The sequence below is a fragment of the Pleurodeles waltl genome, chromosome 4_2 (genome assembly GCF_031143425.1).
Source record: "Pleurodeles waltl isolate 20211129_DDA chromosome 4_2, aPleWal1.hap1.20221129, whole genome shotgun sequence".
NCBI classification, from domain to species: domain Eukaryota; kingdom Metazoa; phylum Chordata; class Amphibia; order Caudata; family Salamandridae; genus Pleurodeles; species Pleurodeles waltl.
Window position 1 is genome coordinate 830,111,679 of NC_090443.1, and position 17,357 is coordinate 830,129,035.

The 17,357-nt window shown below is 43.3% G+C and overlaps 1 protein-coding gene across 6 annotated transcripts in view; it reads right to left on the reverse strand.

Moving 5' to 3' along the window:
• PATJ (PATJ crumbs cell polarity complex component) overlaps window positions 1–17,357 on the reverse strand; it is a 1,201,300-nt gene that overhangs the window by 973,530 nt on the left and 210,413 nt on the right. For all 6 annotated transcript variants that reach the window (XM_069232550.1, XM_069232545.1, XM_069232547.1 and 3 more), the window contains exon 11: window positions 119–260. In XM_069232550.1, coding sequence (XP_069088651.1) covers window positions 119–260 — 142 coding nt within the window. The remainder of the gene's footprint in view (window positions 1–118; window positions 261–17,357) is intronic.

Below are 17,357 nucleotides of genomic sequence, written 5' to 3' on the forward strand. Positions count from 1 at the left end.
AAAAAATAAATCCTTAAAAGACTGGAAATTCAATGCTTCATGTTAATATAACAAATAGCAAAGGCTAAAGAATCACAAATAGGAAAAGTAAACTATTACATCATAAGCAAATAGTTACCTCTATCTAAAGATCTTTCAATTGAGAACGACCCAAAGGGCTTTTTCTTGCGAGCCAAGGTCAAGTGTACCATCTCCCCTGTATTACGCAAGGCACCAACCACTTCTTGATTTGTTAAATCCTGAATGTCAACACCATCCACCTAACAAAAGTTCACAATATGTTAATTTACATTTAAAGAATTTGGCAGTAAAATCACACATAAAAAATACAGAGTACATTTAGAACTGTGGAATCACTTCTTTTTTAAAAGAAAAGGGAACACAGATTAAATCAAGAAATGATTAATTACCTGAATGAAATATGCACATTTGACAGAAACTTCTTAAATGTGCACATTTTAAGGATCAGTTTGTTTGTTTCAACTGTTCACTCTTTCATTGATTGAATTGTGATGGCCAAAAAATACCTTAAATAAGTTCAAAACACAACCGTTTGGAAAACAGAGATGTATGGCTGCCATCATCTGCCTATTGGTTGTCAAATAACGTTATCAAGACATGTTTTAAGTGTGGTAAACACAAATTCAACCTTTCAAATCCAGAGCAAGCAGGGCTAACAAAGCCATGTTTGCCCATTTGTACAAAGCACTTTATAGGCTCACTGTAACCCATTTCCTTGTACACAGTAATTTGTTTGTCCTTTGCTGTTGAAAGTTACAAATTGTTCATTGACATATATAAACAGCATCAGAAAGAAAATGCCACTTCCCGTTTACCATGGTTCTCCATTTTTTGGTTAAAAAGAATAGGTTATTTGTCTCTAATTATAGCTCTATAACTTTGGTATCTTTGATAGATTCACATGCTTGAATATTTCCTATCAGACTGGGACTCCTGAATAGCCAATATAATACAGCAGTGTTTCCATGCAGTAAAGTTACATCAAAACCACCCATACACTGAATGTCTACCACCTTATTATGTGACTGAACTTTGTCAGAGAGGCAGAGAAACATGCACCTCCAATACACCACAGAATCAGAGCTGCTCAAATGTTCACAGGTAATCACGCAAACATACAAATAAGCCTAATAACCGGAGACGTGGGTGGCTGCATGTGAATAGTTAGAGGACTGTCATTACAGGTATGTAATATTTAATTGTCCTACACTGGATATTTCATAGATTCACATATTTGAAGAATGGTTCTCATAAAAATACAGACAAGCATAAACAAAGTAGTTATGTGGCTCGACTATACTTAGCAGTGTTTACAGTACTGTTTTCTACCACTGTAGTCTCTAATATTGTTTTAATGTTGCAGCAGTAATGTTACATAAAAGCATGGGTAGATGCCTATGTTGCTTCCCGCAGATGTCAATAATCGGTAACCTTGTGAAGAGAGTGTCTGTTGATGCCATGCCTCTAGTGAAATGAACTCAAACACTATTCTGGACATATTAGTATGATTCCCTGTGACAGATGATGATGCATGCTGAGATCAAGCAAAGTATGCCTTGCTTAGACAAAGGAAAACCTCCGCCAATAGAAACAAAAAGCTGGCCCAATTTCCTAAATGACTTAGTTCAATCAATGTAGAAATTCAAACAACATTTAGGGCCGGATTACGACCTTGTCGGAAGGAATACTCCGTCACAAAAGTGACAGATATCCCGCCCGCCCGCCCGCCCTTTTACAAGTTCCATAGGATATAATGGAACTTGTAACACGGTGGACGGGATCTCTGTCACATTTGTGATGGAGTAATCCCCTCCATCAAACTTGTAATGAGGCCCTTAGTATCCAAATAAAGTATGCCCCTTTTGGGAGTGCGTGTAGCGATAGGAAGGACGAGGATACTCAGCCGGAAGGGTGAATAACCGTGATTTATTGTGAAAAATATCAAAGTTTACAGTGTCCAATGTTTTACGGTCGTTTGGTTGGTAATCTCCGCTGTCCTCTCCTCCCTCAGGGTTCTGGATGACTGGAGGTGGTTTTCTCGACGGTGTTTCCAGGGAGACCGGAAAAACAAGAGGAACGGAAAGACCGGTAAGTCTTGGCGTGCTTTGGGGGGAGAGAAAGAGAGAAAGAGAGAAAAAGAGAGAGAGGGAGAAAGGGAGTTTTGTGGTATATAAGGGTCCTCTCCTCACAGCCAGAAGATATGGATGATATTAGGTTCAGATGTCTAGTGAAAATCACCTCTGTGGGTCGTGCTTGTGAGGGAAAAAAATAAAAATTCTCTTGGTCTCTGTGCCTATAACTCGTGTTCAGGTGCCTTTCTCAACCCCTTTCCTCCCTTCTCCCTGTCATCCCCCTCCACCCCCCTCTCCTCCTCTCCTCTCGTCTCTACCAGCCCCCTCCCTCCCCACCATATAACGAATGCTGTCCTTTAAGCAGGACCATACCTGGCTTAGCCACGTCCCTCCGGGGACGTGGCGGCGTTCAGGCTCTTTGGGACCCTCTTGTCCTGTGGTAGTATCTTCTTGGCTGGTGGTAATCTGCTCCTCCGTCGGCGTTTCCTCTTGGACTGTCTCCTTCCTTTCTCCTCCGTCCTCGGCGTCCCTTGTTGTGTACGCGCGCCGCGTGCGAAGTCCTTCTCTCATTTTTACACCATCGGGAACCCGGATATCCGGGTTCCCAGCTTCAGTGATTGTTTCCACGTGTGCAAGTATGTTTATGGGGCCGGATTCCCGATATCATAATATTCCAGTCCGCCGGGGCTGGAAGAGCGGCGTTCCGCCTCCGGTTTCCTATCTGATGTAGCCGGGGAGTTCAGCTCCCGGCTACAGCCCCTTTCAGACAAAGTGGTAAGCTGTGGGAAGAAACTATGTACTTTTTTTTTTTTTTTTTTATTCAGATGAAAGCATGAAGTCGTCTTCAGCTTGAAGTGTGGGTCTGTTGTAAAAGAGCATGTGTATTTCTCAAGTTTCATTAATGGAAGCTGAATGTATAAAGACCGCATTTCTCCAAGTTTCCTGGTGGACAGAATATCCAGAAGAATTACCATTTTCCATGAGATCATCTGAATACACATTCTGTGAAAAGGCTTAAAGTTCCTTTTTGCCAAAGGAGGAAAAGTCCAATAGAAGCTTGGTTGAAGCGACTTTAGGTTGTGATGGAGCACTTAAATGTGACCAGTGATCAGAAGAAACAGATCTGTTCTGAACCGGATTGGAGTGTTCACTGACAAATACTCAAGATCTGTGTACCAAAATTGCCTGGTCAAGGTTGGAGCAAACAAAATCAGATAGCATGACTTTGTCTTGATTTATCTTAACTTGGAAGGATAAAAATAAATGGAGCAAAAGAGAAGGCAAAGATTCCTGATCTTGGAATTGAGAAGGGGTGCAATATCTGCCTGCAAACCACTGGCATTTTGTTTTATCAGGAGAGGATAATAGAATGGTGGTAATTTGTGGCACCTGTTGAAGACTGCTTGAAGATTTCCAATGTCTTTTTTGCAAAGAGGCAGCCAGAGTTGTGTTTCACAAAGGCATTCCTCACCTCATTCTTTAGGCCCAGAGCATTCTCCACTGACAGTCTGATTTTGTGATGAATGTTGCAGCGCTAGAGGGTATGAGCACCTTGTGACAGCACTGGGGATTTTAGGAAGTCATTTTTCATCATACAATGGGGGGGTCATCATATTATCCATTCTGGTGGCTTTTAAAATTAGCCTTACAGCTCTCAGTTCCAGGAAACTGAAGTGGAGGTTTTGATCTTCCGAAGGCCACATCCTGCTGGATGAAAAGCACTGGAGGTGTGCTCTACAATGTTAGAGAGATACATCTGTGGTGAGGTGAAACTGAGGGGCTGATGATTAAAGATCCTGACCTGCAAAGATGTTGTGAAGATCTAATTGCTTCTGAAAGGGTACAGCGGGGAACTGGAGAAAAGCAACAATATACCATTCCCTGAATGGATTTTACTTGTGTACTGAGAGCTGTGCTTGTTTGCTGTTGGTCTGACCCAGGGCTATCACATTGTCACCTATTTCACATGAAGGGTAGACCTTGTCGGTAGTCATTCAGGTGTAAAATCCCAGGAACAAAGCTTGGCGGTGGTAATGGAGAGCAAGTGGTCCTACCTACTCCAAAATGTCTACCTTAAAAAAAAATTTGGGACAAAATGGGGAGCATGATGCTTACTGAAGAACCGATGCTGCAGTTAATAACCAACCTAAAGCAAGATCTTAGAGATGTGATGTTCAACATCCTGTCCCCAGCACTCCAGAAGTACTGCAGAAAACATGGATGTCACGTTGTCTGCACTTCATGTTACATTATTACATTCAAGCTACCATTAGGTTTTGGTGATAGGCCATCAAGTAGTTCTGCTGCTACAGCATGAAGTCTAGTTCATGTGACACTGGCAGAGGGGAAGAAGTGTCAAACCTACTTAGAAGGGGATCTGGAGGAACCAGTCATTAATCTGGTTACTCTCTCTGCTAGGCTTGGACACAAATCTAACACTGGTGTTGACTCTGTGGATTGTAAAGTCACCAGTTTCAATGGGGCAGGAGGCTGTTATACGGGAAACAAAACCTGAATATCCTGAGGCAGAGCGAGACATTCACCATGCTACCTGAAGCCTTAAACAGACTGTCCCAGATCGAGAGTCAGGATCATCTTTAAAAAAAAAGCAGATGTGGAGCCAACACGGTTTGCGTTTCACTTTGGTGGGAGGCTTACCTGGCAGTACAGCATTCAAAGGCAGTACACCTTTAAGATGGTCATGATGATGGTTCGGGTGCAGAAGAGCAGGTCAGAAATTTTAAGAGGGAGTGGGGGGCTATTTACCTTGAGATCCAGTCCTGACAGAAGGGGCAAAAGGTTGGAACCACATATCAGCCAATTATTTTCCATTGCTGGGGAAAAGGGAGGAAACTGAAAGGTGCAATTAGCTATATAAAGACTACTTAGCAGTTCCTTAGCAGATATGCCAGGATCCTGGACTGTTAGTCCTGGCCCCTTAATGTACTTAGTTAAAAAAATGTTATCCAGAGATTTTCATTTTTTATTTGTGGTTTTGTATCATTAGAGAAGTAATTTAGCTTGGGTAGACATTGCTAATCCGGGCCAGTTTTTTTATAGATTACATTTTTTTAAATGGAGGATGTGTTGCAGTGATGATGCAGTATTTCAGGGACCATGAGACCTATATTATTTGCTTTGGTGTCAAAACGTAGGTGTTGCACGTCAAGTAGTTTTTTTTTTTAGAGACAGAAAATAACTCCTCAGAGCAACACTACCGCCATTTTCCAAAATTGTGGCCCTATAATGATGTGTTTTAGCCATTATATTGGTGATTTATTTTAATATTCTTTTTGTTTCAGGTTTCCAGTTGATTCACATTCTTAAACGTGAGAGAAGCAGGTGGAAGCAAAGGATCTTTACCTCCTTTCAGAGTGTTGCTAACTATAAAATCTGAGGAAACCAACAAAGAAAAACGTGTCATATGCCAAACTAATTTAAAATAAAATCTGACATCTACTGGGGCTGTACAGAAGAGAGTTTGAGATGCTGCAGAAATCAGGCAAAGACGTAGTTCACAAAAGATTGAAACTGATGGGTGAAGAGGATCAAATACTTCATCATTGTTACAACAAGTGCTATAAGTTGCATCAAATGGAAAAAAAAGCTTAGAAAGGAAAAAAACGGCAAAAAATAGCAGAAACCAGTGAATCACTACAAGAGACCAAGCCTGAGAAAGCGACAACAACCAAACCCAATAACCATCCACCCAGAAGATAGAAGGCTACCTCCAACAACTGACCAGAAAGCAGAGGATCTTCAAAGTGTTATATTTGGTTTAGCCAGAACAAAGGCCAAAGGGACTGAGGAAAGAACAGAGTACAGGGCAAACATGTTTTTATCTGTAGCTAGTTTCTTCCAAGATGAAGTTTTTAGCGAGTAGCTGATTGAAACAACAAGGTGAATGTATTTGCAGCGGATTTGTATGCCCACTCAAACTGCATGTGTGCATATATTTGAAAATATGACCGTAGCAGCAACATAACCGCCAGCCTTTAGTTAAGTTTGCACTCTTTGAAAAAGCAAATTAAGTTTTATAGCCACTCGTGAGTGCTGGCAATGGGTTTACACTCAGTGAGACCAGAGAAATAATGGTCAACATTGATGAAACTGTACTGGTCCATAATAATGAAATTAAGATTTTTCTGGTGACAATGACAGAGTTTGTTCTTGTCAGTCTAACAAAAAAAATGAGCCACTTCTGGTGTTCTCAGCTGATTTGAATCCTGAAGTTCCTGCTGCCAAAATAATATCACAGGATGCAGTAAATTCAACAGGAACAATTTTAAGAAATATCCTGAAATATTAAGATTTTGGACTTAATGACAAATTTTGTGATGCTCCAGAGCTCTGCAAATTATGAGAGTCAACAAGAATGCCTGATGTTGTTTTAACATTTCTTACATCATTTTTTTAATATCAGCAAAGCAAAACTGTTAGAAAATTAAAGTTCTTGAATCAGGAACAGAAGCCAACAACATTGATGGTGGCTTTGAAGATGTAAGTGAAGAATTGAAAGACAATCCCATAAACCGATAGGCTTATGCTGTTCAAATGTACTGTCTTTTCCAAATCATGTTTTATGAAATACATCATGGCAAAAAGAAAACTTCTCTACACATGATGAGTGCCCATGCAATCTATGACAAGTGCAAAAGTAGAGGGCAAATCGCTTCAACGAACAGGATTGGTGTATCCATAAGTTATAATGTTATAGTACGGAGCAGGAACTTCCTAGCAGCTCATGCTGTAAAATCTTGTGAATCTGACAGCACGGTACTCTCAAATCACTTTACTAAGAAAGAATTTACAATTGCTGCTCTTGATAATTTTGATTTTGAAGACAGCTCTTCTTTGTCTGGAACATCCAGCACACATGATACTGCCTTGGTGCTTTTCCAAAGCTGTACCAATGAAGTACTGCTGGAAAACAAGCAGTGTCAGCTATAGGCATAAACAAACAAAGTTACAAACTTATAACCCAATATGCAAAATCACTACAAGCCATCAACATGTCCCAGACTACTAGAAAGTTTCAAAGTGGCTGAGGACATAGATCTTCTACCTGATGCTGCGGTCCGCAAAGCTGATTTAACTGAATTTATCATATCGCTTATTCGGTGCTGACTAATGGATGAAGAAAAGTCAGTTCCTCCTTGAGCTGGAATTCATGCTCTGATCCCCCAGAATACCATCCCACTGAAGAAGGTTGGGTTTTTACCAGTTGTACCGTCTCCAGTCACAAACTACACAACAGTATACGAAGCTCTAAATACAAATTTTAAAATGTGCACTAGGCTATCCTGCCAACTGTATGCAATGAAGGTGTTTTCCGTATTGTAGCTGACATTTTTATGAGTAATACAGTAGAATTTGATGATCTTTATCCTATGACTGGCATTTTGCACATGACAAAAGCTGTGTTGCAGTGAGCAGGAAGTTATCTCAGTAGATGTGGCATAGATGATGTACTTATTGAGGTTGAAAGCTTTGGAAGCAAACTTGTCCAGTTAGTATTGAGCAGAACTCGTTTTGTTTGTTCTTTACAAGGTATGCTCATCATATCTGAGGCTATATAAACACTGCACTGTAATGCTTTCTGGAACAAGAGTGACAAATCAGGTTTTGCATATCTCATCTCAGAAGTGAACAAGGCACAGAATGCACTACATTCAAAAGGCATAATGCAAAGCCAGGCAATGTTCAATACACTCATTTCAAAATCAGAAAAACAAGTTTGTAGAGTTTGTCAAAGAATGTGAAGAAAAATCAGAACTTTGCAAGTACTGGGGAAATGTTTTACACATGATAGCTCTTGTGAAAAACTTGGTACATGCTGATCGGGAAGGTGATTGGGAGCTGCAAGTGAAGACTGTGGAGTCACTGATTACTGCATTTTGTGAATTTGATTGCATAAACTACCTGAGATATGGGTCCTGGTATTTGGAAAGAGTGAAGAAGCTAGAGGTGGACAAACTATACCTCTACAGAAAATGTATCCAAAGACTTTTTGTGGTGAAAGACCGAGAGGGAAGGTTAAAAGCTGTTGCTTCAGATATGAAACTGCAAAAGACGATGCAGAGATCACAGAAAAGCTCTAAGGGAATTGTTGGTCAGACGAGTAAAAGTGAAAGAGTTGCTCAATGGCAGCTAGTTTACCATGAAATCCTTTATATGTGCTATTTCAGAGAGATGGCAAATTCATAATTAATGGACCATCGTGAAACTGTTTCTCACCACAAACTTGTGGGAAAGAGACAGGAATGTTTAACAAACATCTTGACAGCCTTCATTTCATGCAGCAGCAAGGAAACCCCATTAAAATGACTGAGCCTGTGCAACTACGCAACTTCGTGACCAAACAATATGTGGGTAACGATATAAAGACACGTCAACTAGATGTCCTGGAATATGGATCAAAACTTTGCGCAGAACTGAAGCAGGAGAGATTTGTATTGAAAGAGAAAAAGCTGTTTGACATAATCACTAAAGCTAAACGCCCACGCTTTAACTGTCATAGTAAGAGTTTTGTCCAACCAGTCGCTACAAAACAGGTTACAAAAAAACAACTTTCGCAAGCACATAGAGAGGTGGATGTAGCAAAAGAAAGGGTTGAATTTATAAAGGAGCTTCTGTCCCATGACCTTCTTCCAACAAACACATTATTTGATGGAGATGCTGCAAACAACCCATTGAAGTACAAGCTCCTACAAGAGCTCGAAAAAAAAACCTTACACCTGAAGAATTTCAGTTCGAAAAGTGTTCCTCATTGAAAACTGCTGTTGTTGTGTACTATATGTCACAATTGCTAATGGTCAAGATATCATCCATGCAAAACTTGGAGAGGTCGTTCAGACTGTTCTACAGATATCAAAGTCAGTGTGCATCTTGCAAAAACTGCACATTATGTTTGACAGTTAGCTTGAACTAGCTGTCAAAGAATGTGAGAGAATCAGACAAATGTCTACAAGTGGAACAATTGACCTTGCCTGCATCAAGAATTTGACACCTGTACCTCTGCAACTTGATAAATTCTGGACATCAACATCGATCAAGGTGAACTTGGAGATGGTAACTCGCCAAACATTGCTCATGCTGCAGTGAGCACTGATTTTCCAATTGCTGCAAGTGAATGAATGTCAATGAGGAGTTCGTGCCTGCAGAGATATATTCAAAAGATACAGGCCATAGTGTTCAAAAACTTAACAGCAAATTGGAGGAAGCTGACCTTTGTGTTGTGCCACATGTTAGGTGGGCTGCTTGAAATGGTGCCAATCGAATCAAACTGTCAAATGACACAGACGTTATTTTTGTGCTACTTACAGATTTGTTGCAATATCCATAAGTCAAGGATTGTCAGAGTTGTGGATATGTTATGGAACAGGCGAGAAGAGGCACTTAATCCTGCTTCATATTCTGTACAAGACACTTGACCCAGAGATGCCCAGTGTTCATATTCTTACGGGTGATGACACTGAGCAAAATTGGATCAAAGCTTGGAGCTTTAACTGATGAACCTGTGAAATTTCTAAAAGGATTTGCTGAGACAGAGGAAGAACGTGACTTTAAGGTCATGGAAAAATACCTTGTGTGTGTGTGGAAACCAGTTCTGACTGTCACACATTTGATGATCTTGAGACAGTGAGTTAAAGAGATCAGTCCCGAAGTGACCTTCCACTGACGTCGTATTCTGTGCGTGGACACATTAAAAGAGCGTGCTACTTGATCAGAAGATGTGCAAATGTTTTGGATCACGCATATGAAGAGAAAGATCCAAGTGAATTTGGTTGGGAAGATATTGATGGGGTGCTAAAACCCATGAAATTTCTAAAGCCTCTACCAACAGAAATTACACATACATGTACATGCAAAACCTGTGCTACAAAATTGGTCCCTGTCGATATGCTGTTCTCAACAGTTCAACGGACTGGATATAAGAAACTATATGAAGTGTAATTTCAAGCCTTGGGAATCCACCATTCGTAGCCCTTAAAAGGCAATAAAGGACTAATGGGCTAATCTGTAAGGACTGCGTTTACTTCATTTTATCGAGGAGATTAAAATCCGTCACATTGAACCGATCACGGGCGTCTTTGGCCGTCATTTATTTTCTCAGTGTGCTTGAGTTCCTGCCTGCTTCTTTCATTGAGGTGGGGGGGGAGGGGGCACTTGGGCAGGGATTACATCTAAAGACAGTGCTCTGCGTCATGAGATGCAGCAGGATGCTGCAGGGGTAGCCAGGCCAGCTGCTGCAAAGCCACACTCACTTGCTCTGGCATGCCCATAAACTATTTCTTGTGACAATCACAGATGCAGAGTGGATGAGGAAACTGTAAATATCAGCGAAAGGCTGTGTGCTGATCCAAAACCTGATGGACACATCTTTAATGCGATAGCAGAAAGTGTCTGACCCAAACAAGTCAACTGTTTAAAGGGGATAATCCAAAGCTCTCTGTATGTTGTCAGTCGCTGGGTTGTTGTGCTGACAAGAGCTCCGGCAGACTGTCTGCAGCTAGACCTTCATAGTGATGGGGCAAGCCTGAATTAATCTCAACAAACCAATAATTACTTTATGCCACATTTGAATCCATTCTTCGATTTCCACTGAGCCACTAGGCAAGGACCCAACATAAGCCAGTCACACTTGGTGCTGGTCTAAAAGAAACATCCCTGCCTGAACTGCTTGGCCAGGCACCTCTGAATCAAAACACAAACAATCCCAGACCAGTTTCAGCCTTTATGGACTCTTCAGTGAGGAGCAGTTTGAGTAATAGGCACCGTAAGGTCAAAATGCATGGAAATGATGTGCACCAGTATATCCAAAACCGGTATGGGGTTGCTTCTGGTTCCATTGAGGGGGATTTGGCATGAATGTTTGAGGTCCAGTGATAGACTTGAAGCAGGACCAGGCCTGATTTTTATAAAGCTAGTATTCCATCTCGGTTGAGGCACAGTAAGCAAAGAATGATGGAATGCAATGCAGACTAGAGTAATTACCAGTAGTTTTCTGAATCATATTACCAGACCTGTTCTACACATTGCCAAGTTTTAGCAGGTGGTTTCAACCTAGAAACAGTAATCTCTAAATAGGTCTGCACTATAAAGGTACTCGTGAATCCATGGGTACAAACAGACACAATAAGTGAAGGGGCAAGAGTGGGACTTTCGAAGATGATCACAGGAAATGCTTCACTTCGGCTACATCCTGTGCATATTTTAAGTCACAGTTAATTTGCTCCTCATTACGGCGACTACTTATAAATATAGATAATGGGAAACATTTATATTCAAACCACGGCATGTTGGCTTGTGATTAGATGAAAAAAATAATTGCACTTAGTAGAAGACTGCTTTCACTGGTGTATGATCCGTATGTAAAGCCTGGGACCCATCCTGTATCCATTTTTAACTTCTTATACTGAAACACATCACTGCTGACGTTATACTTCAATTAGAAACGGCACTCGAAAAGACACCTTCTTCTCCACTTCCTACGGCGTCTCAGTTCGTAGTCTACGATCTTTTCAGCAGATTTGTAACTCGTCTATTTCCTTCCTGTATAAGTTCCCTTTATCAGGTCATTGCTCCACCCATCATTTCTCACCTGGCGGACTAAACTTTCATTTCCAACTCTAGTTTTGCTTTTTTGCTCACAAAGCTCATCTAATCCAGCTGCACCCAAAATATCTGACGTTTTCTTGACATTTCAACCAGCCATTATAATTATCCAAACATTTGCAATGCCCTACTTTTCTGTAAGCCGAATAGTTTGTCATGCATTGTCCTAACCACTAGTAATTACGGGAACTTTATTACAAATTTCTGACCAAGTGAGCTTTGAGAAGTTTCACTCTCTCCTAAAAGTATAATTAAAAGATATTTCAGATGCTTCCCTGGCCATTTCTTTATTCGGTCTCTAGAAAATAAACGTGAGCATGTCTTGGAAACTGAGTAATCTAGTTCACGTAATTATTCAAAACTCGTATTACAAATTGAGTGAAACCAAATGAGTGATCTGTGGCTGGGAACAAGTGCAACAAAGAACAACTTTTACGCCCAATTTCTACTTGTAAATAAATATGAGCCTTGAATGACGTGCGTTTTACTAATGTGAAGTTAATTCTTACATAGTCGTAAAAGTAAAATTGTATTCATTTTGAAATGCATATGTATATTGTTAGAATTGGCAACCTTGGGGTGGTCGCCCCTAACTTTTTGCCTCTGTTTCCAAGGTTGTTCATGTGTGCGGGACTCTTGTTTTTCTGTTTTTGTTACTCTGTGCACTTTACCACTGCTATCCAGTGCTAAAGTGCAAATGCACCTATGCAAATTGTGTATGTAATTGGTTCATCCATGATTGGCATATTTGATTTACTGGCAAGTCCCTAGTACAGTGCACTAGAGGTGCCCAGGGCCTGTAAATCAAATGTTACTAGTGGGCCTGCAGCACTGGTTGTGCCACCCACATTAGTAGATATGTAAACATGGCTCAGACCTGCCACTGCAGTGTCTGGTATGCAGTTTTAAACTGCCAATTCGACTTGGCAAGTGTACCCACTGGCCAGGCATAAACCTTACATTTTCATACATGTAAGACACCCCTAAGGTAGGCCCCAGGTAGCCCCATGGGCAGGGTGCAGTGTATGTTTAAGGTAGGACATATGCTAATGTGTTTTATATGTCCTTACAGTGAAATACTGCCAAATTAGTTTTTCACTGTTGCAAGGCCTATCTCTCTCATAGGTTAACATGGGGGCTGCCTTTAAATATGATTGAAGTGTAGATTCCCTTTGGGAGCGGAAAGACATGGGGTTTGGGGTCTCTGAGCTCACAATTTAGAAATACATCTTTTAGTAAAGTTGATTTTAAGAATGTGTGTTTGAAAATGCCACTTTTAGAAAGTGAGCATTTTCTTTCTTAAACCATTCTGTGACTCTGCTTGTTTGTGGATTCTCTGTCTAGGTCAGTTTGACAGTTGGGCTGTTTGCACCTCTCTCTAGACAGTGGCACAAAGGGAGCTGGGGGTGTAGCCTACAAATCCTGATGAGCCATTTGTGCTAGGAGGAATGGGAGGAGTGGTCACTCACACCTGAAACGGCTGTGCCTGCCCTCACACAATGCAATCTCCAACCCCCTGGTGTGTGTCTGGGGCCTGGCCTGGGTAAGGCAGGATTTCACAAACAAGGGAGACTTTTCTTTGAAGTAAGCCTACTTCAAAGGGCAAAATGGGTATAAGAAGGGCACCCAAAACCACAGACTTTAGATCACTTCTGGAAATCAAGAGGAACATCTGCTTGGAAAAGAGCTGAAGAGCTGAGGAAGAAGAGCTGCCCTGCCTGTGGCTGATTTGTGGCGCTATCCTGCAGTTGCTGCTTCTGCCTGTGCAAGGGAACAAGGACTGGACTTTGTTGTGCATTCCTGCTTGTGAAGAACTCTCCAAGGGCTTGAAACTGAGCTTTTCTCCTGTTATTGAAGTCTCAGGGCCATCAAAGACTTCCCCTGCCAGTATTTGGGCTCTCTGCGAGACTCGTGCCAAGTGGTGCCCTATCCAGTTCCTGGGGCCTTGAAAGGTGAAGCTGGCAGACCAATGTTGGAAATCCACGCACAGACCACCGTACGGGGAAATGTCCAACGCAACCTCCTGAGCGTGGCTGAAAAATGACACGCAGCCGGCTTCGCTGCTGAAATCGATGCTCCGTCTGCAGCGTGGCTGGGAAATCGACGCATGCGGCTGGAGAAACGACGCACGGCATCCCTGACGGAGGCTGCAACAACGCAACAACGCTGGGCGCGGAAAAACAACGTAAACCTGCCCGGACCCGAGGTGTTTTGTCCAGATCGATGCATCTCTACCCTGCGGGGAAAGAAACAACGCATGCCGATCGGACTGGAGAAACGACCCATGACCTCGCCTGCGGGTGAGAAATCGACGCACCGCTAACCTTTTTTGACGCACACTTGCATGTGTGTGGTATTTTGACGCTACCCATGTAATTTTTAACGCTAACAGTGTTAGCATTGTTTTCTTAAGGATTTAAGACTCTTTTTGCTTTTTAATTAATCACTTTACTTGTGTATGTTAGATTTTTGTCGTTTTGGTCTTGTTTTGTTTAGATAAATATTTTCTATTGTTCTAAACTTGTGTTGTGTCATTTTGTAGTGTTTTCATTATGTTACTGTGTGTGTTGGTACAAAAACTTTACACCTAGCACTCTGAAGTTAAGCCTGCCTGCTCGTGCCAAGCTACCAAGGGGGTGATGCTCTTTTACCCTGACTAGAGTGAGGGTCCTTGCTTGGACAGGGGGTAACCTGACTGCCAACCAAAGACCCCACTTCTAACATTGGTGATCAGCTGATGGGATTGGACTTGTATTTGTACTTGACATACAGTGATTAAGTGTACACTACTGTTTTCAGTACAGACCACTATGTGACCACAATCTACTTGTCTTGTGATTTTTGCTTTTCTCTTTGAGACTTCTTTTTGTACTACTTCTTGCTGATCCCTTGATTTACTTTTTCTTAAACTTCTATTGGGAACTTGTTTTTCTCCCTTTGGAACTTTGCACTTTTTAACTCTTCATTTGGTCTCAATCTGGAGATGCATCAGCTGCAGCTGCTTTTGACCTAGATAAATTGGAGAGCTATACAGTGGCTCAGTTGAAGCAGTTCTGTAAAGATTTTGCCTGCACCATTAAGACCTCATCCAAGAAGGAGGCGCTGCAAAGGGCGCTGAGGGCCTGGGTGACAGCCAAAGAAGCTGAGGGTAACAGACAGGAAGAGCAAGAAGGGGAGGATGAGGTGCACGTCACTCACAATGAGGTAGTGGGTGGGCCTGTTATGTCCAAGAAGAGAGTCTCCAGTGCAGGTAGCAGTGTGTCCTACAAGGGTCTGACACCTGCAAAAGTTACAGGACAGACAGGCAGAGGGAGAATACCAATTGGAGCTGAAGAAGCCCAGTCTAGAAATGGAAGAGAGAAGGATGGCCACTGAGGAAAGGAAGATGCTGCTGGCTCATGAGCTTAGCTTGAAGGTGTTAGATCATAGGAGCCAGTCCTGTAGAGATGGTGGCAGCAACAGCACAGTGCAGCCTGAGAGAAGGGTACACATTCCAAAAGACCCACTGAAGGATTACAAGAGGGAGGATGACATACTTGTGGTTCAAGCGGTATGAATCTGCTCTCCACATGAATCTGGTCCCTGAAGCTCACTGGCGGGCAGGTCTGTGGAAGCACTCTGAGGTAGAGGGGAGGGATACTCTGACATCCTTAGGTGATTCTTAGGGCCTCACTTACTCTGTCATGAAGGATGCCCTACTCAAAAGATATGGTCTCACCCCTGAGCAGTATAAGGACAAGTTTAGGTCCTACGAGAAAAAGGAATCCCAAACATGGTTGGAGTGTGCTGATTCATTCTGCAGGTCACTGGATGGTTGGGTGAAGGGCACTAATGTAACAACGTATGAGTGGCTTTACAATTTGCTTGGGAGCACTTGTAAGGTTTAGGTTTTCCAGAGCTGCGCCAGCACCTAATTGACAGCAAGCTGACTGATCTCACAAAGCGGACTGCTGGGAGAGCACCAGGTTCCTCAAGAGGTATGGAGAGACCATGCCAAGGTTGGGCAGGGTCCCTCTCAGAAGAAAGGGGGGGTAAGGGTAAACAGGGGGAGTTCTCTAAAGGTCCCCAAACTGATTCCCAGGGTAAAGATTCCCAGCCCCACAGTGAGAAGAAACCATGGTTCGCCAAAGGGAAACCAGTGACAGGGGGTCCCCCACGTAAGTGTTATGCATGTGATCAAGTGGGTCATGTGAGGGCGGACCCCAAATGCCCCAAGGGTACACCAGCACCCACTGGTGCGCTGTCCCAGGGTTTGGCTAGTGTAGCGCTTGGGGAGGAGTTGGTTCCTGGAGGATTCCCCTTAGAAGGAGGTGGAACACAGGTCACACTTGGAGATGTTGGGTCTGCCTGGGTGGGTATGCGTATCCACCAGGTCAATGGCAGCTCGTCAGGGTGGTCAAGAGCCCCTGGAGCCTGACACAATGGCCCAGGGGACTGCCAAAAAGAGGAAGGGCAGGGGGCACGGGAAACCGGCACCAGAAGTTCCAACGGTCCAGGAGAAGGAGGAGCCTGAGGGTGACACCCTGGAGCCTACAAAGGAACAGGTGGCTGAACTGGGGAAGGTCCCTGAGCTGTTGCAGTGGCAGCAGGAAGGGGAGCCCACCAGGGAAGCATTCTGTGCAGCACAGAAGACGTGCCCTACTCTGGAGTGTTTGGGACACCAGGCTGCAGACCAGGCAGCTGGCAAGGAGCCAGGAGCTCACCTGATCTACTGGGAGGGCGGCCTTTTGTATAGTGAGCCTAAGGTTCCTGAGCCTGGGTCAGCCCGTGTGCTGGTGGTACCCCAGTGCTTCAGGGCCTTCCTACTGAGGTTGGCTCATGATGTGCCTTTAGCTGAACATTTGGGGCGGGACAAGACCTTTGAGAGGCTTGTCACCCACTTTCACTGGCCCCTAATGCGCAGTCACTCAGATGCACATTGCAGGTCTTGCCAAACTTGTCAGGCAAGTGGCAAGAGTGGGGGGAAATGTAAGGCTCCCCTCCAACCTTTTGCTGTTGTGAGTACCCCCTTTGAAAGGGTTGGTATTGACATTATGGGGCCTCTGGATCCCAAGACAGCCATGGGCAACAGGCTCATTCTGGTCTTGGTGGACCATGCCACCCAGAAGCCATTCCTCCGAGGTCAATCACTTCCCCTGTGGTGGGTCGTGCATTGATGGGGGTTTTTACCTGCATGGGGTTTCCCAAGGGATTGGTATCTGATAGGGGTACCAGCTTTATATCTACATTTATGAAGTCTCTGTGGAAGGAGTGTGGGGTAACCTACAAGTTCACCACCCCTTCCCACCTCCAAAGTAAAGGTCCGGTTGAGAGATTCAACCGCACCTTGGAAGGCATGATTATGGGCCTGTCAGAGCCCTTGAGGCAGAAGTGGGATGTCCTCTTGCCATGCCTTCTGTTCGCTTACAGGGAGGTCCCTCAAAAGGGACTTGGGTTTCGTCCCTTTGAGCTGATCTATGGCCACCCTGAGAGGGGACCTTTAAGTCTGGTGAAGGAGGCTTTGGAAAAAGCTCTTCGTAAATCCCCCCCCAGGATGTATTTAGCTACATGCTGGCTCTGAGAAACCAGACTGCCCTCTTCAGGAGTCTCACACAGGATAACCTGGAAGCAAGCCAGGAGGATATGAAACAGTGGTATGACCGGAAT